Source organism: Echeneis naucrates, chromosome 3 (assembly GCF_900963305.1).
Source record: "Echeneis naucrates chromosome 3, fEcheNa1.1, whole genome shotgun sequence".
NCBI classification, from domain to species: Eukaryota; Metazoa; Chordata; class Actinopteri; order Carangiformes; family Echeneidae; genus Echeneis; species Echeneis naucrates.
The window spans coordinates 14,723,931-14,751,890 of NC_042513.1; the positions used below are offsets into that span (position 1 = coordinate 14,723,931).

The 27,960-nt window shown below is 40.8% G+C and overlaps 1 protein-coding gene and 1 long non-coding RNA gene across 2 annotated transcripts; both read left to right on the forward strand.

Annotated features, from left to right (window-relative positions):
• The first annotated feature begins 15,279 nt into the window (after positions 1–15,279).
• LOC115040970 (high choriolytic enzyme 1-like) lies at positions 15,280–18,624 on the forward strand. The gene is made up of 10 exons (XM_029498167.1): positions 15,280–15,331; positions 15,436–15,509; positions 15,672–15,699; positions 15,803–15,853; positions 16,126–16,257; positions 16,529–16,649; positions 16,877–17,055; positions 17,487–17,568; positions 17,907–18,031; positions 18,166–18,624. Coding segments are annotated over exons 2-10 (774 nt in total). The 5' UTR covers positions 15,280–15,331; positions 15,436–15,455; the 3' UTR covers positions 18,168–18,624.
• A 3,662-nt stretch (positions 18,625–22,286) lies between these two features.
• LOC115040960 (uncharacterized) lies at positions 22,287–27,468 on the forward strand. The gene is made up of 3 exons (XR_003840587.1): positions 22,287–22,486; positions 25,340–25,398; positions 27,234–27,468. It is a non-coding gene; the product is annotated as an uncharacterized LOC115040960 (long non-coding RNA).
• Positions 27,469–27,960: the final 492 nt, after the last annotated feature.

Below are 27,960 nucleotides of genomic sequence, written 5' to 3' on the forward strand. Positions count from 1 at the left end.
CCCTCCCCCATCTTCACCTACACATGCACACACTGTCCATGTATATATATTTATATAAACGTATATAAATACACAGTAACACGGATACAGACACACACACACAAACATATATATTCATGTAGGGTGGCTGGGCTCTGGTAAGAAGATGTTTAGAGGTGCATTGCGTACCACTGCAGTGGACCAGATTTGTTACTCTGTTAACCTAAATCCTAGCATGTGTGTATGTGTGTGCAAGTGTGTATGGTTTTGTGTGTTTCTGTGCACAGATAAATAGGAGGGGAGGGGCAGCCCTGCCATAATAAACACTGGGCTTCGCTGTGTGGCAACAACATCACCTACTTCCTCCCTCCTGCTCATTGTTGGGACTCATTATCTCACCTCTGGGGGGATGGGAGGATGGGGTTGGACTGTAGGAGGGGGGTAGGACTAAAGAGAAAGCGAGAGGATACATCTAATGCTCTCAAATTGAAATTCATCCTACTCCGTCTCCCTTTATAATCTCATTCAAATTCCACAGTCTGTTGCTCGCTCATATTTAAATGAGCACTTGACTAAATCCCTCCTGTGCTTTTGCTTTTTCTCAGTCAGTGTTTGGCAGGCTGCCGCGCTCTGTTGCATCTGAGCATCCAGGAGGCTTCTCAGCAAACTGGCACGCTCTTTGTGTTTCTGGCCAACACACAGAAATAGAATTAAAAGAGGAGGCAGTGCGGCCACGCAGTGAGGCTAAACAGATTTCATGTCTTGCTGGAAAATGTGCGTCTGTTCCAACCTGGAAAAGGTAAATGTGCTGTGAAGCTCAGGAAACACAGAGGGCTCTATTTACGCTTCCCACAGATTCCTGCGAAAGTTTGATGGTCACACTGTTTCACAGATGAGCTTGACTTTGTGGAGCAAAGGATGACGTCAAGTGACCTCATTGGAGAACCATGAAAGATATTTTCCAAATCATGACCATGTGGTAACACCAACCTTTACCACACAGCACCACAGCTTCGCCACAGCTTTGTGCCTTATTAAACAATTGTATTTCCCTGTTTGTGCATGAACTCTACCAAACATTGACCAGTCCAGTGCCACCTCAGACCTCTTTAATTTTTGCAGTAGTGATTTTCAGTGGTTTTGGATGGCAGAGAAAGACCATGTCCTCCTCTGGTCGATGTCTCAAACCAGAAAATGCAAATGATGTGTTGAGGTTGAAGGACTTTTTTGGTCCATTTTGTGTGCTGTGGTAAAACTTTTTACGCTGAAATAAACAGATATATCCGGGTAAACCGGCTATTAAAAGATATTTTCCATAGTAACACTCACTGATCATAATTTTGGAGCTTTAGGTCACTCTTAGAGGGAGGTAAAGCTGCAGCATGTCTGGTTTAACAGTGATGTACTGGACAGGTGACCTGTGTGTGTTTCCTTGCTCTGAGAGACAAGAAAAGAGACAAACGTGCACCAAAGTGTTTCCATCAGTTCTGATCAGAGCTGATAAACAGCCGTGGACAGTCATCTGACGTGCGTGTAAATGCTGATTGTAGCTGTTCCCATCACTAAGTAAAGTTTGCATCGACTGTGTTGAGATTTGACCCCGTGGTTCTGTTTTGAGCTCAGTGTGATTTGATTTTGCTTGAATAAACAAAAGCCAATCTTGCAGAAAATCACTGCACAATAAAAATGCAAACACTGCAGTAAAAAAAAAAAAAGGAGGACTGACTACTTTTATTTTAACCATTAACCATGGAAACATTTTAGATGATAAAAACAACATAGCATGAATCTTACCAAAGAAGAAATAAACATTGTATTTCAGACATTACATCCTCTCCTCCCGCAGTGTTTTAATGATCCAGCTCACCGGTTTAAAACCACAAACAGCGGCGCCTGAGAGAAATTTTTATTTTTTCACATTTCCTTTTGCTCATTCATGGGCATCCTATATCTCATTTAAGCAATTTTTTGCATTTTGTCTTTCTTAAACAATTCTGCATCTTCCCATTTTTTTTATTAATCTCAAGCAGGACAGGTGGTGAATCATCAACCATTCCCCCTTATGGATGTCTGTTTGTGGGCTCTTTATTTCACTGTCTGCCACCTTCAGCAGCTGTTCCTCATCCTTCACCGTGAGACCAGGGGACAGACACGGCTAATGACCCAGCCCAGCTATCAGCTAATGATGAGAAGAAGCAGCAAAGGGCTCCCAATGTCTCCCTCATCGTCTCTTCTACCCTCTTGCTATTTGCTCTCCGTCTCTACATTGCTGTGAGTCCTTAACGTGCTCTCTCCCTTTGCCTTTCCTCATTGTGATCAATCCCGTCATCCACTTGGGATCAGCCAATTAACCTATAGCTGGTAGAAATGTGCCAGGCGGAAAGATGAACATCGCCAAAGCCTCGCTCTCTATCTGTGTGTGTGGGAGAGAGAGAATTTGTGTTTCTGTTGCTCCTTGTGAGTGAAAGTCAGAGTTGTCTTTGCTGGCATTAATTAGTGAGAAAAGCATCTGCTGCAAATGCAACCACGACTCCAAAACCCTTTGAAATGTCATTTCTTAAAATACAAGTTTAAAACAGCAGAGGATGTGGAAGAATCGCAAGAGGGAGATATGTGAATATTTCACCACAGAAACAAACAGCGGAGTTGGATTTTCTTATAGTTTCTCCAGTGTTGAAATTAAGACTTGTCATAAGCTGGAAGGTGATGTGGTGCATAGGCAGTTCAAGGCAAAATCGGAAATGACAAAGCACCGTCTCATCTGACGGTGTCTGGATACAGTGATAAGCCTGCAACATAACGTCTCAATCCTCCCTGATATTATGTTTTATTACTGCTCCGTGCCTCAGATGTGAGACAGATGTAGGAAGAAGAGAAGGATGGATGTCTCTGCAACAGGAAGATGAGCAGATATGGGGGGAGGTGCAGTGGGAATCGATGACAGGGTGAGAGAAATGATTTAAAAAGGGAGTCCCTGCTGAAAAGCCAACACTTACTCTGTCTGACGGGTTATTGGAAAGCGTGTTTTATCTAGGTCAAATGCACAGCTGCTACTGGATCAGATTGTGTCTGTATGGGGGTGCATTTTGGGTGCTGGCTTGCTTGGACCTTATTTGTGATCCCTCTGAAATTCGATTAATTAGCAAAGAAATGAATCTTCAGTGAACTCTCAGCTCTACTACGCATGCTCCACCTCTCTGCCCAATTATGAATTAGATGGAAATGCGGGGCAAAGTCAGGCATGCCAAGATGGCAACAGTAGAGCAGCCCACTGCTTCAAAGCCATTCTTTAGAAACTGGTGAGTGAAAGGAGTAACGCTCATCTTTATTTAAAGGTCTGTGCACAGAAACGCACAAAAACGCACACACGTGCTCACGTTTGCACATACAGGACAGGAGAAAACTGTTTCACAGCCCCTTTGCTCAAGGCCGCCGAAACTTCTCCATACAAGTGTTAGCTACAATAAACAGTCAACCAGCTTATTGATACCCATTTTGAGAGACGTGGCTTTCCAGTGTTAACCAGAGAGCTGAACATAACACAATTATTTCCTTTTGCTCTTTATGCAAGATGATGCAGCTCAATGTGCTTTACAATAAAGAGATCATAAAAGCAAATAATGGAAATGGAAATGATTATCAGGAACAAGAAAAGAGAAGGTGAGATAATTAATTAAGAATGAGGTTTAACAAAGCTTTTCAGCTGCTGTATATGAAGGTTCACTGAGCCAGAATCCCTTATAATTCTTGACAGGGTGAGATAAAAACAAAACTGTTGCTTTTTTTTTATGTTTTTGTGTGTAAAATTGTTTGCATTTAAAAGCTTACAGAGAAAACCTTGCAGAGAGCGTGTAGGCCAGTCCTAAACCATAAGAGATTAAAAATCAAGTAAAAGGACGTTGGCCTTTATGGAAATGTCCACATGTGATTATGAGCATCCGTATAACTTGATGAGTGTTTCTTCATAGCAGCGCTGTAACTGGCTGATTTCATTAGAGGGACCCTGATTTCCCGTTTCATTATTCATCACAGCAAACCACGAGTGCTCGCTGTCTTCTGACTGCAACTCAACCACTGCTGAGGGAAGTTGTGCCTGCTGCTTTCTGAATATTTCAGATATTTGAATATGTTTGAAGTCAGATTTGGTTGCTTTTGATTTGCTGCAGAGATTTGTTTCATTTCATTTTTGATTACTATACATATATCATTTTTTTAATCTTAGTGAGTTTGTAAAAAACATTCATGTCTCGATTCATATAACTCATTATTTTATTCCCTTTGCAAAACAGACAGATATGGGAGGTGCAGCTCACATACTAATTTGCTTCAATCCATCTCATACATTTAAAATGGCAGGTTTTAGATCAACCTGGTGCGTGCTAACAGCCGGGGGAGGAATTTTTCTGGTGTTTAGTTTCCCTGCACAGCAGAATATGTTGCTGGAGAATGAGTTTCGCAGGTTTGTGGTGTTGTTGTTATTATTAACATCAAGGGCTTTAGAAAGTGTTTCTTCAGGTTGCGATGGGCTCTGTCACTGTGGGCTGCCCTAGTTTCATCATTAGCTCTGTTTTTTTGGAGCAGGCTGGCAAACTAAATATAGCTGCACAGTGGGCTCAGTCACAGAACCCCGAAGAATAAAACAAAATGCTGCCTGTTGTTGTTGTTGACGATGTTAACAATGATGACACTGTAACATGGATAAGCCGGGATGGGGAAAATGGTTTCCTCAACTTCAAATTACTTCGAAAGAATTTGTGTTGTCGATCATTGCGTGCTCTGATTTCATGAGTCAAATCATGTAGTGCAATGACACAAAAGTCACAGGGAACCAGATCTCTGATCCGACAGTGAGATGATGATGCTGACATCAGTGTGGTTGGTGTAGGCTCGGATGTGCCCTCTTTGGACAAGGGTGTCCTGATGGATAAACTCAAAATGGGAGATTGACCAATAACATCAATGTGTGTCTGAATTTAACAGTGAAACTAATTTTTCTGCCAATACTTCAGAGAAAGCCGACGTCTTTAAATGCCTTCTCTGACTAGTTGGCCCGAAAGAAGCTCCAGAGTAGATTCAAACAAGGATGTGAATTGGGGGAAAAGAATCTTTACTCATATAGACGGTCATACAACAAGAGGCTGAGGAGCTGGTGTCAGGCAGGGCAGTCCAGGAAGGGGAGACGGGAGCTCCTTGGCTGGGTCGGCTGCAGAACCAGGCCAGGCAGCAGTCACTGCCAGACGGAGAAGACAGGAGAACACATACATGCGTAATGCGAAGTCTGTCCAAAGTAAGATGTGGTTTCACCACAAGCTGCCAGAAAAACTTTCATTGCTCTTTGGTGTTGCTCCTCCAAATCTCTGAGCTCTTCTGGAGGATGAGAAAACATCCTTTGTTCCTTCAGGCGGTGTGCTGGTGACAGACAAGGTGGTCCACCACGTCGCTCCAAAAGGCCCATCTGGTGACTGTGAAAGATATTAGTCACTCATTTTCATCCTTACCAAACCATCAGTGCCCCCTCACGTCCCAAGGACGTCTTCTTGACCACATCGGGATAGAAATGCCTCATCACAGGATCAAGGTGATCAATCAGAACAGCTCGGTATTGATTTACAGTGACTCTTTCCCTCTTTAGGGCCGGGTTGATCATCAGAATGTACTCTACTCCTTAATGCGGCCAGCAGATCTCCTCAGTGTTTGGGTCACTCAAGCATGTATCGTTCTCCACACAAAACTGTTAGAGGCGATTCATCTGCTCTTATAATGTTTTCCCACGTCTGTGTGGCCCCCGTGAACTGCAGCCCTATCTAACTGTTGTGGTGTGTAAACACAGTGTGGTAGCCAGCTGCCCTGACATTCACCTACAGAAGAGACGCTCTGCTGTTTTTACCAATATATCACACTGAGGCATGAGGTCCTTCATAGGTCCAGGTGCAGACGTCACTAATTGTCTGTTGGTCAGCTGAGGATGGACTTTAGTACATACTGTTTACAGCATGAAGCTCCATCCTGTTCAGTGAAGAACAGATCACGTGGAGGGACTTAATTTTTCCTTCACACCGTTTCTGATGACGATGAATTTGAGGATTTGGCTGAATGCAGAGACTGAGCTTCACCATTTCTCCAGAGCGACTTTCTATTTTCCCACCGGCATCCATAATCCTGTTAGGACAAGTTGGTGGAGTTTCATCTGGAAATCCAGAAAGTTCACCCACATGTCCTTGACACCATCACGCTCTGCCGGCTCTCGCTGTCCCACATTTATAAAAAGGTGTGCGTGAGTGTGCGTGTGATGCGATGGTTGCCTGCCATCACTGTCTTCAAATGTCACATGAGGATATTTATGTTCCCACTGTGCGAACAACTCCACCTATCTTTGAGGTGAATAACCACACACACACACACACACACACACACACACACACACACACAGATGGTGGTAATCTCTCAGTGCTGACATGACCATCTCAATCTGCCTCTCTGCCCCGAGGCCTCTATCGCAGAGCAGATTCAATTTACCTCTATCAAAATGCAATTTCTCTGCTTCGCCATCACCCGCACACCTCTCCTCCTCCTTCAACTTCTCCTCTCCTTTGTCGTCCCCCCCTTCTGTCCTCTTATCTCACACCTTCACTCATCTCATCTCTCTGCCCCTCTCCCTTTTCATCTCTGAGTGATTTTCTTTTTTTCAAAGGCTGGATGCTGGTGTCTCCCCAAGGTCCCCTGCCAGCTTGTGTTGTGTTGTTTCTCCTTGGATGATCAGGCTGTAATGGTGGAGGAAGGTAATGGCGACAACTCATATCTCCTCGCATGGACGGGAGAAGTGCTCAAGTCACAGAGGTTAGGAGATGACGCGGTGTCAACAAAAATGTGGGTGACGAGAGGCTTTTGTGACCTGGAGCATTTTTCAGGCTCCCTGCTGTTAAACGCCTGGAAAAAGCTCTTAATAAAGGATAATGACATGTAGAATAATTTAAAACGGGGGGGCCTTTAGGGCTGGCTTCACAGAGTTACATCAGTCCTCGATGCCAAAGATCGAGCCAACTGAGACTACATCCACAGTCTCCTGTTCGCCTTTATCGATAGTCAGGGGAAGGAGCAGATCCAGCTGACATTGGCAGAAGGCAGGGGTTCACCCTGGACAGATCACTAGTGGGCTCATATATAGACAAAAAGCATCCATACTAACGCTCTGGCCAATGGGCATTACAGTCATCAGTGAACCCCAACAGGTGTACATGTATATTGTACATAATCTTATTGATGATTCTGCATTTTGTGCTGTTACAGTTCCATTTTTGAGAGAGGGGCTGTAACACGATCTAATATCCCAACACGGATCAATGATTCAGACCAGGACATGAACCTGAGTGGACCAAGTATCAACCCTCAGAAGAAACCAAGAGATTCTGAATCCAGGCAGGTTGCTGCATGTGAATCACACAGTAGCCACAGCCTAATCCATCCCCTGCTTTATGGGCTATTTTCCTCTAAATTGCAAATGTGTTAATTATGTTTGATAATATAGGACAGTCACTAATAGCTCAATTTTTCTCCAGAAATAAACAAACTGGCAGATCGTTAATAGCTCGTAGCATTTGCTATGACACCTTCTGCAACAATTTGCTCCCTCTGGAGCAGGAAATTGCAGCAGCATGATAAGGCAGAAGGAAAATTAAGAGCCGTTGATACCTGCTGTCTCCAATGACCCACCTAGATTGACTATTTAAATGTCTTTTCCACGCCACGGGACTGTGTATTTTCAGAAGTCACATCTTCTTCCTGAAGATATCTAACACTCATTTAAAAGTAATTTTCTATGGTATGACAGAAACATGAGATGTAAACATGAAGTGTTCTGCTGAAAAGCATCGTTACATCCAGTTATACTGCAATTCCATCCTTTTTGGAAATGAATAGTAGCGATGCGACAACTCAGTCTGACATTAAAAAGGGCCCTGAGATAGAAAGCACAAAGCTCAGATCTCTAGCTGTAGCTGTCCTTTAAATGCACTCCCATTCGATGGAAATAAACACAGTCAGATGTAAACAGGCGAGCCTGTTTTGTCCCTTGTGAGACAATGTGTCCCTAAACATTTAACGATCCACGGTCCCTGGGGACAATATGCCTGACAGTCCAACTTCTTACCAGTGGCTGCGAGTGATAATGAATATCTACAAACTGGAAATTTGTTTCTGTAAACAAATGAGGAGAAACACTCCTCATCTGTTGCACCAACCCATTCACTTAAAAACAAATCTATACTACAGAGCCAACACAGATCTGTCCAAATTAGTACACGTCTAAGCAATCAATGATATCTATGCCATCAGTAAATAAGGTTAGGGTTAAGTTTAGGGCTAAGCTGATATCCCTTTGGTAGCTGTTACCTGCTGTCATCTGATTTAGCATTATCTGGATTAGGAACTCAATAAATCATCATAAACAGAATTAATATTTCTGCCTCCACTTTACCACCATTGTAAACTAATCACGTGCAGTGTCATAATGGAAGCTTGAAAGGTGTGGTAATGGCTTCTTATAGGGCCGTGGCTTGGTGAAGCGTCTTTAGCTCTGTTAGCGGCTTAGAACATTTTGTGGACAACTGATTTTTTCATGTTTCCATCCATCCATCCGTTGAAGCCTGACCCCGGCAAAAGTGTAAATAACCAGAGTCACATCGTAATGTGCACAGAGCTGAGGCGAAAGTTAACAAGTCCCACCCACACCAGCTGATGAGACATGCTGGAGACAAGGAAATGCAGAGCCACTCCTGTATTAATTTCCTGACAATGTTTCATTGATTCATTCAATTTACATGTTGTTTGAAGTTCGTAATACATGTGCAGGGACAGCTGGGTGCTGAAACAGCTGATGTAGGGATTTTTGCAAGGATAACTTCTCAGGATGGTAAATTACTATTTATTAGTTCACATTCTGGGTTGTTTGTTGACATCTGATGAGCCAGTAAAACTAAGGAATTACTCCCAGATCATGCTGTATATAATGTCACCAACATTAAGGGGTATTCACTCATAGTTTGCTCATACGCTGCTGTGTGTAAATCCTGCACACAGCAGTAAAAACATTGGCATCCCCTTCTGGCCAGTTATTAGAATTACCTTGCCTTGTCAGGAAACCAGAGCACCCAGAGGAAACCCAGGCAGGCACGGGGAGAACATGCAAACTCCACACAGAAACACTAACCCGTGACCCTCTTGTTGTGGGGCAACAGTGCTGACAAATATGCCGCCGTTTTGCCCCGACAGGAAAATATGGGGGAGTTAAATAAAATGAGCTTGACTGCTTAACTTCAGAGCAAATTTTTTGTCCACCAACTGGATGGTCTCTCACACTGAGAGCCAGCAAAGACAGATATTGGTCTTTCCGATACTGCAGTAACCTTTGTGACACATTGCTGCCTTGTTCTTCAGCGTTCTGCTCCATCACACTGATCAGAGCTGACAGGAACATCTAGAGCTGCTCAAACTATTCTCAAGCAGCAGCTATCGACTGGCCGGTCATCCAGAGTCTCTGGGGCCCAAATTCAATGTCAGTCACAAGCAGCTCACAATTCCTGATGATGAATCCTCATTGAAGAGTAAATCAAGTCTAAATCAGTCAAGACTGAAGAGTCGCTGTGGCACTAAATGTCTGGTCACCTCCCAGTTAGGGCTGTCAGAGCAGTTATCAAATCCAAAACATCTGCTGTGAAATGATGGAGACTCTTTAAACTGCTGTACTGAATGTTATCAGCAGTCATGTGACACTTTCTTATTCCAGGAAGTATTTTTGTTAAGTGGAGCAGGAACTGTTGAGACTCCTTAAACAGATTCCAGTAGCTTATTGTGAGTCTTAACACAATGTGATCTCGTTGTGTTCAGCTGTGGGTTTTATATCGAAGGAAGATCGAGGAAGTCGATAAAATATGAGGCTGCAGAGAGAGAGACACTGTTGTTCAGGTGCTTTTTGTTTCAATTACTCAAATGTCACTAAGGAGGTCATTATATTTTCACACACCGTCAGCAGCAGCTCCTGATGTTGACTACACCTCATTCTGGTCCCGTTCCTCCCAGCAGATATTGGTCTTTGTGTCTTTTCTCAGCGAGGTTTCCTCACAGTGTGTTCTGATTTTAGAATCTCCAAACTGAAGCAGCTCAACTTCAGACTCCACAAATTTGTTGGAAACACAAAGTTTTTATTAGCTAAGTTAATTAGTTAAGTTTGTTAGTGCAAAGGAATTAAAGTCGAATAAAGTTTCTGGTGTTCAGCCTGATCAGTTCGGATTAACAGCAAACTCAGTGGACACTGAAATGATGGAGCAGCTGATGGTGTCTGCTTGATTTGGCTTTAATGGTTTTCTCTCTTTAGGGAGCAGGTCTCAGTGTGTTAAGTGAGTTTGTCTTTAAATTGACGCTGTATAAATACTGTATATAGGACACTTTGATCCTAACCCCACCCCCCACCCAGGTCTTAAAGGGCCTCATAGGGGAGAAACACTCTCTCATTACCTCCATCTGACACTGCTGAAGACAGATCCACCTGCAGCACAACCTCTCACACAGAATAAGCTCCACTCAATAGTTCTCACTTCTATGGCAGCACAGTCAACCACAACACAGACACACACACACACACATCACCACACATGAATTTTGAGTGGAAGGCAGGATGTGATGGAGAGCGAGCTGCTCGGCCATCAAACACCTGTTGTGATCAGTTTGTGCTGTGAGCTGCAGCTCTCATCACGTGGATCCACTCGAACATTGGTGCCACACATTAGGACACAGACTTCAGTTTCATCACAATCTACCAGGTGCGTTGACCAGAACAAACCAAAATACAACAGAATAGAAAAGATCCAAATGACCCACTAGTTTTTTTTATTATTTTTACTTTTTTTCCTCAGGACCAACTACACCATTTTTGGTACAGTCTGTCAATCACACGGTAGCCACACCAAAATGTATCGCCTCTATTTTCCAATAAATGGGACCATCATATAAAGATTAACATCATGTTGTAATAAGGAAAATGTCAAATTAAAGACAGACCACAAACTCATGAGGAAAACATTTACTGAGCTAATAAATTGGGAAGTTAGGTTCTTTTCACATCGACTTCAATACAAAGTGACTCCTTTGTTCAAGCAGCAGAGTCGCTCCCTGATGGTCACTAAGCCTTAAACTGTTTTATGAATGAAGGTTGGCCTCACTCTTCTGCCCCAGAGTCCATATGAGCCTTTAAATGGAGTCGATGAATAGAAGCATAACTGTAGCGGCTTCTACCGTCATATGATACCCAAAGACTTCACAACTGTTTTGACAATTGACAATTTTGACAAGAAATTTAGCGTACAATTCGTTTAACCGACTGTCAACATATTTTGACAGTTGTGTTTTGATTGACATGAGAGAAACACACATTTCAGTACTTGTGAAATAAACTTCTATACATCACACATGGACGTGAGAGGAAAGCTATCTATTAAAGAATCAGTGAGGAGACATGAGTCATCCGAAAAATATACGAATTTAAAGAAGCAGGTTTATCAAACTTGTACAACTTAGGTTTTGATGCATTAAATCAGAAATTAAAGGAAGATAGAAAGAGATGATAGCTTAATCCAGTTTTACGTTTTGAATCTCAAATTGAATCAGCAAAAATGAACATCTTGCCAAGGATGCTACATCTATTACAGACCCTCTCTGAAATGAATGATAAACACAACATTCTTAGCAGGATTCAAATGCTATGACTAGAAACAATATGTTAGAAGAGGTAACGATCCGGAAATGGTGCTGCTATGATTCTGTGGATGGATGCCAGCTGTAGGGGATGGGTTACCCGTGGTCTCTCCTCATATTGCACCTTTTTCAACCAGGCAACACTGAAGAGCTTTGAAATGTTGAAAAGACTACATGGTCTCAATAATAGTGACTTTTTCAGATTTCTTCAGGTGCGCCACCAACTAAAGAGCTGTATGTTAAGAAGCCGAAAGGCTTTTGAAAACAGTTTATTAAAAGTGTTCATTAGTGCTTACAGGGAAGATTCTATGCTTAAAGTCATCTCTAGACTCTATAGAGGACTACAGGAAATTAAAATACTGAATATCACATACATAAAACAAAAATAGGACAGGGAAACCAACCGCTGCCTTTCAGAAGATACCTGAATAAACACAATGATTTTCAGTGGAAGATATCAATCTCAAACTCATTCGGCTCATTAGGTATTTCATAATGCCTGCTCAGCAGGACTACCATCCAGGTTCTTCTACCTTCTGGAGCATGTGTCCTTCCTAGGAAGCCAATCCCTAGCATTTATTTTGGGCCTGACATCACTTTTAACTGGGACAAACTTCTTTTTGGGCTTGTATCCTCCAGCCAAGGCCTCCAGGCTTTTTGCCTCAAGAGGTAACATCTTAGTACTTAGTATGTAGCACTCTACATAACTGATTGTTATCTCCTCATGAAATATACAGTGTGACATGTAGTATGTTCAGGAAAGAGACGAGGATCGTCTATATAAATGTCTAGAGAGTATATCTACAGGCCTCTAGAACAAACCAACATGAATTTTCAGTCAGACAGACAGTTTAAAGTGCACGTGACATGGATTGAGTGAAAGAATGAGGAAATTAAGCAGCATTTCTGGTTCTGTTAGGAAGAGTCAGGAGAAACAGGTCTCTCAGAGAAAACCAGGTTAGGTTCAGGGTCAGTTAGCATCAGTGGCGGCTGGTGCTAGAAATATTTGAGGGGGCGCAATTTACCTTGGCATACATCGGGGTGTCATGGTACACAGAAGTCACGGTTCGGGATGAGCTTGGTACAATGGGGGAAAAAAAGGTAGAAAATAATATTTTGGTCCTTTTATTTTGAAAAATGTGAGCATCCAACAATGGTTCATTGGCCATAATTTTTAGTGAAGCAGTTCAGTTATGCTGTAGTGAACAGTATTGTTTTTTTTTTTCTCCTGTTTGTTGGTTCAGTTTGTTTTACACATTAGAATGAAGAAAACCATGAACATTTGCATTGTTCCACCTGGAATACAAATACAAATCTGGGAATGAACTGTCAAATCACATTAGATAAAAGAAACAACAACAAACAAACACAACACGATACTGATCGCTGATTTGCTGCTGATGTTTCTTGGACGCATACAGGACGCACACAGATGCGTCTCCTGAAGAATCTAATTAAAATCAATCAATCTAATTCAATCACATGCTTATCAAAACGATCTGGGTTCTGTTTTACTGGTGTCCTTCACTTCAGGAAGTAAATACAATAAAAACCATTTTAGACCCAAATAAAATTTAAAAATTTTATTACTATTGATAGTCACCCACAGACTGAAATAACGCCATCTTTGAATAATTATTTGCATCTTACAGCATGTTTTTTCTTTTGATTTTCATCTCTTGATTTGATGGGCGCGGTGCTCTGTTGCCCTGAACTAACCAGCCGCCACTGGTTAGAAAAAAAAGACAATTCAAAGTTTCAGTTATCGTCGTTTCTGAAACAGAAAACTCTGAGTTTTAACTAGACTCAATGAAATGAGCTCAATGCTTCAAGAATAAGATGGTGATTAGCAATTAGTTACATTTTTTCTTTTTTCCAATTATAGGATTAAAAATCAGAAATTTTCCTGTAGTCAAATGTAAATATTGACATCTGGTGTTTGCAAATTCAGCTTTTTCATGATTCCAAGTTTTGGACCTTGATGTAGTTTGGTTGGCAAGAAATCTAAAATATTATAAAACAGCAAGAATGAAAGCAATCAGATGTGTCTATGAAAGAGAAAAGAAGCCATGTGCAAAAGTTAATATTTTATTTTGCAAATGATTTTATCTAAGAAGGCCGCGGGTTCAGTTCCCGGCCTGGGGCCTTTCCATGTGGAGTTTTCATGTTCTCCCTGTGCCTGCCTGGGTTTCCTCCCACCGTCCAAAACATGACTCTAAATTGTCCGTCGGTCTGAGTGTGAGTGTGAGTGATTGTTTGTCTCTGTCTGTCTCTGGTGACCTGTACAGGGTAACCCAAATGCAACCCTGAAACAGATAAGGTTGAAGGTGTGATCTCAACTGTTACTTCATGTTCACATGTTTCCGATTCACAATTTTATACAGGTGGTATAGACAGACGTGCTCAATACTTGATTTTCTTAATTTTTGAGAAGGTTTTAAAAATAACATTTATTTCCTTGCCCGTGACCCGACACCAGATATGCAGATGAAGATGGATGGATGTATTTCCTTGTTATCAGACAAAAGCCTTCTTTGTCAAACTGACAAAATTTCATTTGAAATCAATTCATCTCTTCATAAGCATTCTTTTGTCAATAAACAACCTACTAGGTGGATGAGTGATGTGCTGATCATCTCATCTTTACCTACGAATTTCCTTCCAAATAATTTGATATGATCTTATGATGGGGCTAAAAGAATGAGGAAATGAAGCAGTGTTTCTGGTTCTGTAAGGAGGAGGAGACAGGATAAATAGGTCTCTTGGAGAAAACCAGGTTAGATTCAGAGTCATTTAGCATAATAAACAACTCAGAGTTCAAGTTAGCGACCTTTCTGAAGCAGAAAACTCAGAAATTCCCTCAGTACAGGAGTAGCAAACTCAGAGTTTTAACTAGACTGACTGAAATAAGCTCAATTCCTCAAGATGATGATTGGCAATTAGTAAAATAGTCTTTTTTCCAATTGCATGATTAAAAATCATAATTTTTGTTATTATTCTGCATAGATATTGATATTTGGTGTTTGCAAATTTAGCTTTTCCCTGATTTTGATCTTTCAGTTTTGGACCTTGATGTAGTTTGGCTGGAATAAATCAAAAAATATTATAAAACAACAATAATAAAAGCAATCAGATGTGTCTATGAAGGAGAAAAGAAGCCATCCTTGTTCAAAAGTTTCTATTTTAACTGCTAGTTTTTGTTCAAATGTTTTCCATCCACAGGTCTATACAGGTAGTATAGACAGGCATGATCCCTCAATACTTGCTTTTGTCCCCTTTTATGAGAAGCTTTAAAAATTAAAAAGTGTTTCCTGGTTCTCAGACCAAAAACTTCTTCGTCAAACTGGACAAGACGTCATTTGACATTGAGGACTTTGTTCAGAAGCATTGATCTGTCAATAAACAACCTGCTTTGCGTAGGAGCAATGTGCTCAATGTGCCAATGCGCTGAGGAATGATCTCTTTACTGTAAAGCATTGTGGGCAGACTTTTTCTGACAGTGACTGACAGATGGGGCTAAAAAAATTCCTCCACCCTGTGAGAGCTGCATATAAGGAGTGATGAGCTGAGCAGCTGCTGCATTCATCACCTCCTCCTGGGCTAACAGGTAAGCTCAACTGACTCAACTTTCTTCTACTCTAATCCGTCTGATTTAGCACGCACTAAAATCCTCAGTGGACCAACACTTTTGACATTCTCCTGTATTTTCAGAACTACAGAGGATCATCATCATGACTCCGGTTTTCCTCTTCCTGCTCTTCTTCTCATTGACGGCTGTACCTCCAGTGAGTTAACATTCAATTTTACCACGCGAGGTCCAGGCATCTTCATGATGTCTGCTTGACAAAGAAAACTGACCATGTATTGAATTTTGAAAGGACTTTATTGGCCTTCCTTGTGATTAGATATGAAGAAAAAATAATGACTTGCAATTTTATGTCATGCAGGGTCTGACTGATGACCTCGGTGAAAGAGGTGAGCAGAATAATGGAGAAATTCCCAGATATGAAAATCCCCAACGTAGATAATTCACATGAAAGTTCTGCTCCTTATCTCTGATGTCGTCTGTTTTTCCCAGACTTATCTATGTCCGTCTCTGAAGTCATTGAAAAAGTCAATGAAGGCGTATGTAAGTGACTTCTATGGCTATAATGAAAATATATGAAAATATAGTGAGACTTTGTAAAGATAGATAATTGATCAGATTTATTCAGGAAAATGTGAAAGAAGATTTTTAGCTCTGTGAAGGTGTCAGAATGGCCATTTTCACAATTTTCTTGTCATTGACAAACTTTAAATAACTAATCAAATTGAAAACAACTGTTGCTTGTTAGTTTTTGTAGAAAAATTGAGTATGTAAATACAAAATAATCCAAGTGATGTCTGTTTCTGGTTCTGCAGCAACACGCCTGACCTACGGTGACATTGTGCCAAATTTGAAGAGGAACGCAGTCCCCTGCACAGCCACAGGCTGCAAGTGGCCTAAAACAGGACGCTACGTTTGGATTCCCGTCAGTATCTCCAGCTCGTACTGTAAGTAGCTCTTTGACCTTTAGAACTGAGTCAACCCGTTAGCAGCATTTGTAGTGAAAAGGAGCAAACAAAACAACAACAATGTTCCAGCAGAGAAATGATGTACTTCAATATCAGTGTGTATTTTCTGCTCCACTGTTTAAATAATTACACATTCAGTTTTAACGTCTACTCAATTTAACTCAACACTTAACAGTGACAATGTCACAGTGATTCTTTAGTAGCCTCTTTGGACAAAACCATCCAAGCAGCTTCTGCTTTGTCTCTGCAGCTACAAATGAGCAAAACGTCATCACCAGAACCCTGGTGAGCTTCCACCAGTCAACCTGCATTCGCTTTATGTGGAAAACGGAGCAGGATAGGGATTATCTCTACTTCTTCTCTGGATCTGGGTAGGAACACACACACACACACACACACACACACAAAGGTAATGATTTGCTGCCATCTAGCTTTGTGGTGCACAGTGCCTTCCAGCTTCACAGCTTTTGTTTCTGTGTTTTCTTTCTCTCTGAGCTGAAGTCAGTATTGACTCACAGAAAAGATCAACCATTGACTCAAGAACACAAGAGACTGGAAATGTAACAGTTTTCTTTTTACATCTGTGTGTGTTAATCAGGTGCTGGTCCTACCTGGGCCGTCAGGGTGGAAGACAACAGGTCTCCCTGAGGAGAAATGGTTGTTTGTTCACTGACACAGTGCAGCACGAGGTCCTCCACGCTCTGGGTTTCCACCATGAGCAGGTCCGCTCTGACAGGGACAACCACGTCCGCATCCTCACCGAGAATATTCAGGAAGGTCAGCTCACACACAAACCTTTACTTCACAGTTCTGGGATTGTGTTGAGAACAGTGGAGGATTTAATTCTGACACAAATTTCAGAGTTAAGAGAGTTATTTGTAAAGTTTGCTATTGTCATATAGTCATTCTTAGAATTAGCAGCTGCTGGGAATTAAGGTGTGGCTACTGTGTGACTCACAGACACATAGTGACAAAGACAAAAATATGTAGGCATACAGATACATTTACATTGTCTTTCCAACCAAGCTGTGTTGTAGGAGGTGAGCTGTATGAACAATTAGAACAAAAACAGAGTAAAAAGAGTCTAGACCCGTATCAGCAGCTCAGTGAGGGATGGGTACAGTGGGAGAATTTACATTCACATGCTAACATGCATAAAATAAATAATTAGCTGGCTTGTATTTCAATTGTTCTCACTGTCTGTGCAGGAAGGGAACACAACTTTAACAAGGTGAAGACTAACAACCTTGGAACTCCATATGACTTCGACTCTGTCATGCATTACAGCAAGTGAGTACAAGCAGCTTTTTATGTGCATATATATTTATTATAGAAAGATACAACAGATTATTTCATTACCTGTGTGAACTCAAATTTTTTTTAGTTTACTTGTTTGTCTGAAAGCAAGAATAATCATTTGCTAAAAGTTGTAACAGAATTCTCCAAACTGATTTTAAGTTATTGTGTCAGGAGCTCATGCTGTCATTGAAATACATAAAAAAAAATTAAGCTATTCAGGTCAACATTAGTTGCAGAAATGCTTTAATTGAATAATGAGTCTGTGTGTCTGAGTGTTTTTGAGTTTCGCACAATATAACATCAACGGTCTGTTTTTGTTTTTCTTCAAGATTTGCCTTCTCCAAAAATGGGAAGCCAACCATCCTCGCAAAGAGGGATCCCAACCGTGATTTTGGACAATCCACATCCATGACCGCGAACGACATCGCCCGTGTTAACAAACTCTACCAATGCTGTGAGTTCCTAATAAACACTTTTTGCTGCTAAAATATGTTGATGACAAATGTAAGCACACAGGAAATACAAAAAATATTTTAAATCTAAGATTGCAATCTTTTAATCAGGTACTTGTTTGTGTCTTTTTCCCAGAGAAAACTTGAACAATGAAAGATGGAACATATCAGCCTCCAAGTGTTTCAACGCTAAAATCCTGATTTCATCAAAGGTCCAGATTTGTTGCACTTCCTAAATACTGTCTAAAAATAACTGAAATGTGGTGCATCTGTGATACAGAGACCTGAGATTCTGCCAGACTTATGAGTGAGCTTCTCTGAGCATTCAGCCTCAACATATTCTCAAAGTTCAGTCGAGGAACTTGTTGCAGCTCATCTGAAACACTGAGGGAAATGTTTCATTCTTTTAATGTGGACTAGCTTTCTATTTCTTTTATATTAGTTTTTAAGATTTGTTTCTTTTAAATCATAAATTCGCTTTCAGGTACAGAGTGGACAAGTTTAATTTTGCTGATTGGATTACTATAAATGATTTCATTTTCATCTCTGCAGTTAGGTGAGATGTTTTTTCTTCAATAAACTCAATTAAAGCAAATGTGTGATGATTTATTTCCGTCAAAAAGAGGTAGCACATTAAACCATCTTAGAGCAGTAGAGCTTGGATCAGGAGTTTTTTTAAAACGTGATTGTGTAAATACTTCACATCAGATTTTTCAGTCTGTTGTAGATGGACATCCAGCTCCATCAGTTCATCAAGTCTGAGAAAACAAAGATGACTGGTAGGTTAAAATAAGTCTTTATACTGTATTTACAGTAAAGTCTATTAAACGTATTCATTTTCTTAGTCACTTAGTCATTTTCTCTTTGCGTGTTTCCAAAAAAGTACATTGTGAGAAACGTCTCACTATCAATGACACTTAAATCAACACATTTAATGCAAAAATGCAAAACCACGTTTTGTGCTGAACTGTGTTACTGTAGCTGTAATTAAATTCAGTGAAACAAAATGTGAATTCATATGTCCCTCTGCCATTAAGAAGCAAAGAAAAAAATTACAGTAAGTGCAATTTTATTAAACTTATTTAGTCATTTTCTCTCCAAAAATATCTTCTGCTCGGTTTCAGCTGAGGCACCACACACTCACAGTATGACACCTGCACTTTAAAGACAGGATGGTGACTCACTGTCAGGAATAGCAGCCACAAACAGATACCATGTCAGCGTGTTGACATAACTCTCAATCAGTGTGACAGTTTTTATTTTTTATTTTATTACACCTACAGTGAAGTTTCTCATTTTTTAGTGGGTCTCACTGGAGCGCAGACACAAAGTTTACTTAATGTCCTCGTTTATATTGTCTAATAAAAGATCACTTCCTGAAGGAAATCCAATGAAGAGACAGGAAATAGGTTGACGGTTTGGGAAGTATGTTCATTGAAATGATACAAAAGATGAGACATTTTCATGTTCTATAGTAAGCGAAGCTTTCTCAAGGACACTGAAGGACACCCTTCAGAAATGGAGAGGAGGTGAGAGCTCTGCAAGTGCTGACAAACAAAGAAATCAAAATATCAACTCCAGCCTCATCATGGAAGTTCTTGGTGACACCAAGTGAAAGGTTGTTCCACATAAACATATCACTTCTCCCTCTTTCCCATTTGTCGGCCTCGCTCTCTCTCTTTGCCTTTATTGTTTATTTGACAGAGGTGACTCATCGCTCAGCGGAGCTGGGACTCATCCTCCAGCTCAGCACGTTCAAATAATTTCCCTGGCCAAAACTAAAATTGAGTGAGCTCTGAGAGGCGCCCCCGTCGTCTAACATGCCGCAGGCTTTCACACACTCACACATAGGTACAAATGTGTACAGACAAACACCAGTAATCCCCACTGTGTGTGTGTGAGAGAGAGCAAGAAAGATTCAGCTGTACTTCACTTTCTACTCAGGCTACAGAGATCATGGAAAAAACACACATCAACCAACTTAAGCAAAATTATTGTTAATAAATATCATATTTAATATTGTCGCCAACATTCAAAGGTATTCACATAGATCAAAGATGAACAAACATCCTGCACACAGCAGTGAAAACATTGGCACTCCCCTCTGGCTAATTATCAGAATTATTCATCATGAAAGGAAAATGTCAGAGGGTTAGATGAAACTGGTGACTCTAAACTGTCTGTAGGTCTGAATGTGAGTGTGAGTGGTTGTTGGTCTCTGTCTGTCTCTGTGTGTTGGCCCTGTGATGAACTGGTGATCTGTCCAGGGTGACCCCACCCTCACCCAGTGTGAGCTGGAATTGGCTCCAGCACCCACGTGACCAAAAAACAGACAAGCAGTAGAAAATGGGCAGGTGAGAATAAATTAAACTGGCTCAACTGCTTGATTTGGGAGTTCTGGTTTTGTCCATCTCCCAGAGACTTCCTGTTCATAATGAGCAGAGCAACATCACAGAGCTGCTGGCTTCACTACAGACTCCCACCCGGATGGTCTCTCACACTGAGAGCCAGCAAAGACAGATATTGGTCTTTCCGATACTGCAGTAACCTTTGTGACACATTGCTGCCTTGTTCTTCAGCGTTCTGCTCCATCACACTGATCAGAGCTGACAGGAACATCTAGAGCTGCTCAAACTATTCTCAAGCAGCAGCTATCGACTGGCCGGTCATCCAGAGTCTCTGGGGCCCAAATTCAATGTCAGTCACAAGCAGCTCACAATTCCTGATGATGAATCCTCATTGAAGAGTAAATCAAGTCTAAATCAGTCAAGACTGAAGAGTCGCTGTGGCACTAAATGTCTGGTCACCTCCCAGTTAGGGCTGTCAGAGCAGTTATCAAATCCAAAACATCTGCTGTGAAATGATGGAGACTCTTTAAACTGCTGTACTGAATGTACTGAATGTTATCAGCAGTCATGTGACACTTTCTTGTTCCTTCTGCGAAGTGGAGCAGGAACTGTTGAGACTCCTTAAAGAGACTCCAGTAGCTTATTGTGAGTCTTAACACAGTGTGAACTTGTTGTTGTTCCCCCCAGTGTGTTCTGATTTTAGATTCTACAGGCAGCTCACCTTCAGACTACAAAAAATTTGTCAGAGGACACAATTTTTTAATTAGCTGATGGACATTGGTCCATGTGTCCAAGATGTAAGTGACGGAAGTGGGAATGGAAGATGTGTTCAGTTTAATTTGTGAAAAAAACATTTATATGTAAAAACCAAAGAAAATTAGCGCGCAGTCATAACATGACAATTTAACAGTTCTTAGCTTTTTTATTTTCAGTTCTTTTCTAGTTTTTATCCTATTTACTAAAATGCCTTCCTTTTGTGCTTCTGTGTCAGCTTAAATTCCTCTACGGAGTAATCATTAAAAGTACATCTTATTTTATCGGAACGTTTCATGTCACCATTGTCCCGAGCCAAAATCATTTTGATTCAAGTCCTGCGAAATCACGAAAATCTGCTTGAAACTCTTAAAATGTTTCTAGAAAAAAGTGAGCTAAGAATCAAATAGTCTTATTGCACTACGAATTGGACATCCCTCTTCAATCAATCAATATTAAAACCAGTTCATTTTTGTAAATCATTAGGCATAAATGAAGGAAAAGAAAAAGAAATAGCAACATTAGTTTCACCTTTCTCGCATAATATTTCCTTGCATGTTTTTGTCTCCTGGAATTATAAAAAAAAAAAAAAAATACAGTTCAACTGGAGTTGTGGTAAAAAGTCAAAGAGAACTACTTTGGGCCTCGAACAACCTTGTTGCAGAGAGAGCGTGAAAGCCTCGGTGACTGGTTAATGAACAACATACAAAAAATTTAATGGTAATGCACAGTTAAATTATTCCAATCGTGGAATAAATAAAATTCATCACAGTCAACTTGTGTTGAGTGTCAATTAATCCATAGTTGCCACTTCTATGGCAACACTTTACATCCTATAACAGAGCAGGAACAATGAGCACAATGCAGGTGAAACATTTTAATCTATGATGGCGTCCAATGTGAAATGGCTGCAATAAATCATCATTAAACAGGGTCACACAGCCAGGGGCGTACAAAGCTGGTACGCGTCTGCGCATGCGCGACAGCAATCTGGACTGAGTAACGTCAGTTGTGTTTCACCTGGCAGGTTGGCAACGACACACACCTCAACGTACAGACACACACCATGGTGCGGCCTACTACTGTGTAATATGTCAAAAAGACAGCAGGCATTCAGCAGCTTCTTTGGTGTTTCGCCACCGACAGAGAAACGGAAGACGAGCCGGCCCGGAGCCGACGGAAATAGTTTTTTTTTTTGAAAAGTTGCGTCGTGTTGTGCCATGAAGCAACGGAGCAAAGAATTACTGCTTATTTGACAGACAGGAAAAGAGCAACGAGCACGTGAACGCGGAGCAAGCTAGCCGAGAAGAAGTATCCCAAAGGCAGCTGTCGGCCTGTGGATGGAGGCAGAGGACGGTGAGTGCCACACACCATCTGCTGGGACTCACCGGAGTCACGTGTGCCCCTGCATATGGGCCACTTTGGGGTGAAACTAGTTTTAGGAGGCGTTGATTCAACTTCATGTTCATCGTGCAGAATGCAGTTTCTGATCCTGAATGCTTCTGCTTTTTAGCTTTCCTTCGTAGAAATAAAACACTTCCCTACTTTTTGACTATCTATCTATCTATCTATATATATATCTATATATATATATATATATATATATATATATGTGTGTGTGTGTGTGTGTGTGTGTGTGTGTGTGAATATGAATAAATGAATTTAGGGTTCACTTTACTCTATTCTTTATATTGGGTCAGGGAAAATGTGGTTGTGTGACAGCAACACTGGCCCAATCAGAAACTCTCACACACTCTTGATACATTCTTTGGATGTTTACCAGAAGTGTTTTGTTTAGATTTTTACTTTGGATAAAGAAAAATCTAAATCGACTGCCAGTAATGAATGAGAAGTGTGTGTCCTGTGTTTGTCTCAGTGTGGACACAGCCATCGTCTGTCTGATATAAAAAAACATTTCCAGGAATGAAAGGCTACAGGTTAGAGCTTAATTCATGTCACCACACATCATCTCTGGCATAAGATCCTGATGCTCTTTGACGTTTCCTCTCCTTTTGTGCTGCTGCACCGAGTGCACAATAATCCAGATGTGAGAAGGTCAGGATGGCAATATATGCCATACATCAGAATGATCTGGAATCCACAGCCTTCTATTCATGTTCCTCTGAGGCCAATTAGAGAGTGTGCGTTGTGCATACAAATAGTTGGTGTTGCAGATCGTGCCCTAGATTCAGTAGCCACATCCTCCCATCCTCACTCTGACACTCACACTTAAAGCGCCCAACCACACATTGCCACACATGTACATGAAGATGATGATGTCCGTTTTTAACAAGGCGTGCTGTGTCGTTGCATTCTCGCATACTCTTTCATATTTTCCGGCAAATGAATAATTAACAAGGCCGAATGTATTTAAGGGCATGAGAAAAGGCTGAAAATGCACCAACTCTCGCTTTTTTTGATGCTCCTCTTGACCCTCATTGGATCTGCCTGTTTGTTCTCCTGGTGATGACTTTATCTGTGTCTGTGAACGTATGATGATATTGACCCAACAGTGACCTCTGTGCATCTAAGGAACTATTACCCTGATATATTTTCATATGGATCTATTCTTGTATATGAAATAATCATTCAACAATTGGCATTTAGATTTTACTATTAAAAAGCTTGTTAAATAACAACTTTAGGGTTGCCGTAACTTAATTGTATGCATGCATTTAGGTTTAGTCCAAGCAGTAAGTAAGGAGTAACATGGGTTTGAGTCTGAACTGTGTTCCTTTCCTGACAGCCTTGTAACGTTCAGAGCATCCCATAGTTGCCAGCTGTCACAGTGAAGTGGAATGTTTTGCAGCGCTTGGCTGACTAAGAAGTAAAACCAACATTTATATATAAAAGAACCTGAAAATGACAAATTAGAAAAAGTGCTGAATAAGGTCAGGAAGCATTTGCAGACAAAAGTGTCAGAACCAGAAAAAGACATTAAATCCTTTTAGAGGAGAAGGGAGTCGGTGCATTATGGGATTCTTTTTCACTGAAAACATAAAGCTTCAGCACATTAAGAACAACAGTTTTATAGCCACATCAAGACTTTTCAGTTTTTTCATGAATTAGTGTTCCTTGTAAAGTTAACATTTTTTAAATGTCACCAAGTCGCTTAACCTGAGCTAATTATATAAATTGGTTGTAGATTGCTGTAAAAGGGATTAATACCCGATATAAACTGATAAAAAACATAAAGTGGACATAAAAAGCAAATGTCAACATGGATAAATCAAGCCTTGCTGGAAATTGATTGATTTTTTTACAAAAAAAAAAAACAAACTGCAAATTTATAACCAATACAAACCCCTGTATTTGATGAATGGGCTACTTTAGGGGATATCAAAAGAGGCTATTTATTAAAATCTCAGTGTGAAACAACAAATCACCCAAAAAACAGGAACCCTTAAAGTGCATAATACCTTTGTTCTGGTAGGCCGTCTCCAAGAAGAGCAAGTACCAACAAATATTCTTTGCAGTCCCTGGTGAAGTCTATCCCATTCTCATTGTGGAGGAGAGAAACACCTCTGAGAAGAGTGTGTGTGTGTGTTGCAGTCTCAATACTTTGGCAGATCATCAGCCTTTCGCAACACATTCTCCCCTCTGCTCTGTTAGTGTGCTGTTGCTAGGATACCAGTGGTTCATCTTTACTCCTTCACACTTAACTGATCGGTGTGATATATATATATATATACGTGTGTGTGTGATTTAACGATAGACACGAGCTGACACACACACACTTACACATGCACGCCTATTTCTGTACAAATGAAACCTCCACATCCATTGTTGACCTTAAAGGTCACAGTTTGATGAGGAAGAAATGCCTTTTCCCCTCTTTCTTCTGCTTCCTTCTTGCCTGTAGACACTTTAATACCTTCTGAAAATGGGAGACAAATTAGACACCACACACATACCGGATTTGACACCAACATGTTGGCTCATCATGCCCCACCTCTTTATTAGCAATCATTTTGTTTAAGTTGGTGATGGGCAGGGGAATTTCAGATCATGTAAATGTGCAAGCTAATATAGCCAATATAATATATCATTATGTAACTGTAATTCCCTCCCTGACATTGTCTCACAATAAAGGATACATGGAAATCACTTAGATTAAGGCCAAATTAAAGTGAAATTCATTTGGTTTGTCTTATTTGTGATAAAGTCTAAGCAATTTTCTAAATGGTGGTCTATTATTTGTCATGCCAGCAGTGCAAAACGGTCTTGGCAGCATATCTGGACCAAGCAGAAGAATATAATCCAAAGTGGTATGTATTCATCACTCTTTTAGTGTAATGTGGATGATACACAGCGTAACACATTACCTGTTAATATTATCTGAATTAAACAAGAAGAAAAATGAGAGGAGAAAGACTGGAGGGCCCGCTCCTGCAGCTCACACAGCCTCAGAGGAGCTGGATCATGGAGGGGATACAAGGGGCTGTTCAATCAGACCCCGGTGCTGGCAGCTCCCAGCAGCTATTCCTTTTCCCGGGTATTTATAAGTTCTTTGGTGGTAAAATACTAAACGCATATTTATTTGTTTCTCAGATGAGAAAAGTCTAGTTTACAGTTGAAGGAGACCCTGTAATGTTGCTCAAGCCGCCAGCACACACCCCTGATGGCCCCCACAGAGAATTAACTATCAAAGAAAGTTGTCATGTACTCTCATCTTTGTTTGCTGTGTTGAATCCACTTTATTCATTTCTGTTAAACTATTCCACAGGTGGAGATTATTGATTAGTGTATTCAGTGTATTCAGAGTATTCAGAGGTACCTTTGGGGTAGATATTTGAATAATCTTAATAAGAATTTAATAAAAAATTTGAATTAATCTTTTAAAATTATAAATAGGTTTTTTGCTCATTAATGTCAGAAGGAGGGGACATGGTGCAACCCTCCCCTCAGCCTGTGGCCTCCACCTCCAGACCCACAGAAAAACAAGGTGTAAGGGTTTTATCATTTCAGTTCTATGTCTACTTTTTAAAAGTAATCCTAACCAAGTGACTGATGAACACAGGACACAAGCGTAACTGAAAAGTCTATCTCACTTATCTCTTTTGTTTGATGTCCTATTAATACATGTTGGAGCAGACAATGTGAGGGTCCTTTATAAAAGCAATCTAGAACTGGATAATCAGAAAAAAACCTGGAAATCAAGAAACTAAATTTTGAGATCGAGCAACTGGAGTATGAGGAAAAACGGTAATACCATGCTCAAGCAGGATGATCGGTGAAGGGACAACACTTTTAATTGTGGACTTTAAGCCGAAAGTTGGAACAAAAGCTGGTCCGGACCAGGTTATGTTCACAGCATATGTTACCCGGTGATATTGTCATCTTAAAAGAGAGCTGCCTTCGTGATACGGGAAAGCCTGGCTTTAGGCTCAACATAGCTCGCTAAGGCACTAATCTCGCTTCGTAGTACACCCCTCTGGAGTCACTAATTTTTTTGTTGGTGTGTTGATGACCGTACATCGATGCTGGCTAGTAGGGGGCCCCATTAGGGAGATTCCCGACATGTCATTGCGGAGGTTTCATGTTGTGTTGGTGATATGGAGCAATATCAGCTGTCTGCTGGGGCCCCTTACTACCAACTGGCTGCTACAGCTCGGAGAGGGCCCGTTGCAGCGTCTCAAGCAGTTCCATTATTTTGTTATTGACATTGACTAATGTCAGCCATCCCTTAGGGCCCTAGGACACTACCTGGGTTGCCTGCCCCGTTGCGGCGTCTCTGGCTGAACCTAATGGCTGTGAATGTTTGCTTCTTGGTGTCTCACACACACACAGTGGGGATTACTGGTGTTTGTACACATTTGTACCTATGTGTGAGTGTGTGAAAGCCTGCAGCATGTTAGATGATGGGAGCGCCTTTTGGAGCTCACTGTCTTAGTTTTTGCCAGAGAAATGATTTAACGTGCTGAGCTGGAGGACGAGTCACTTCTGTCAAATAAACAGCAAAGGCAAAGAGAGAGAGCGAGGCCGACAAATGGGAAAGAGGGAGAAGTGATATGTTTATGTGGAACGACCTTTCACTTGGTGTCACCAAGAACTTCCATGATGAGGCTGGAGTTGATGTTTTGATTTCTTTGTTTGTCAGCAGTTGTGAAGACGAGAAGGTCCAATCTGCATTCTGTACAGCATCTCTTCTGTGCCACTTTCTTGCAGAGCTCTCACCTCCTCTCCATTTCTGAAGGGTGTCCTTCAGTGTCCTTGAGAAAGCTTCGCTTACTATAGAACATGAAAATGTATCATCTTTTGTATCATTTCAATGAACATACTTCCCAAACCGTCAACCTATTTCCTGTCTCTTCATTGGATTTCCTTCAGGAAGTGATCTTTTATTAGACAATATAAACGAGGACATTAAGTAAACTTTGTGTCTGCGCTCCAGTGAGACCCACTAAAAAATGAGAAACTTCACTGTAGGTGTAATAAAATAAAAAATAAAAACTGTCTCACTGATTGAGAGTTATGTCAACACGCTGACATGGTATCTGTTTGTGGCTGCTATTCCTGACAGTGAGTCACCATCCTGTCTTTAAGGAGCAGGTGTCATACTGTGAGTGTGTGGTGCCTCAGCTGAAACCGAGCAGAAGATATTTTTGGAGAGAAAATGACTAAATAAGTTTAATAAAATTGCACTTACTGTAATTTTTTTCTTTGCTTCTTAATGGCAGAGGGACATATGAATTCACATTTTGTTTCACTGAATTTAATTACAGCTGCAGTAACACAGTTCAGCACAAAACGTGGTTTTGCATTTTTGCATTAAATGTGTTGATTTAAGTGTCATTGATAGTGAGACGTTTCTCACAATGTACTTTTTA

What these genes read in the sequence shown, in the direction of transcription:
- LOC115040970 (XM_029498167.1), top strand. Translation starts at nt 15,456, where the DNA reads ATGACTCCGGTTTTCCTCTTCCTGCTCTTCTTCTCATTGACGGCTGTA. An exon ending in CACCGAGAATATTCAGGAAG is followed by an intron (nt 17,056 to 17,486) that starts GTCAGCTCACAC and finishes CTGTCTGTGCAG; the next exon opens with GAAGGGAACACAACTTTAAC. An exon ending in TCTGTCATGCATTACAGCAA is followed by an intron (nt 17,569 to 17,906) that starts GTGAGTACAAGC and finishes TTTTTCTTCAAG; the next exon opens with ATTTGCCTTCTCCAAAAATG.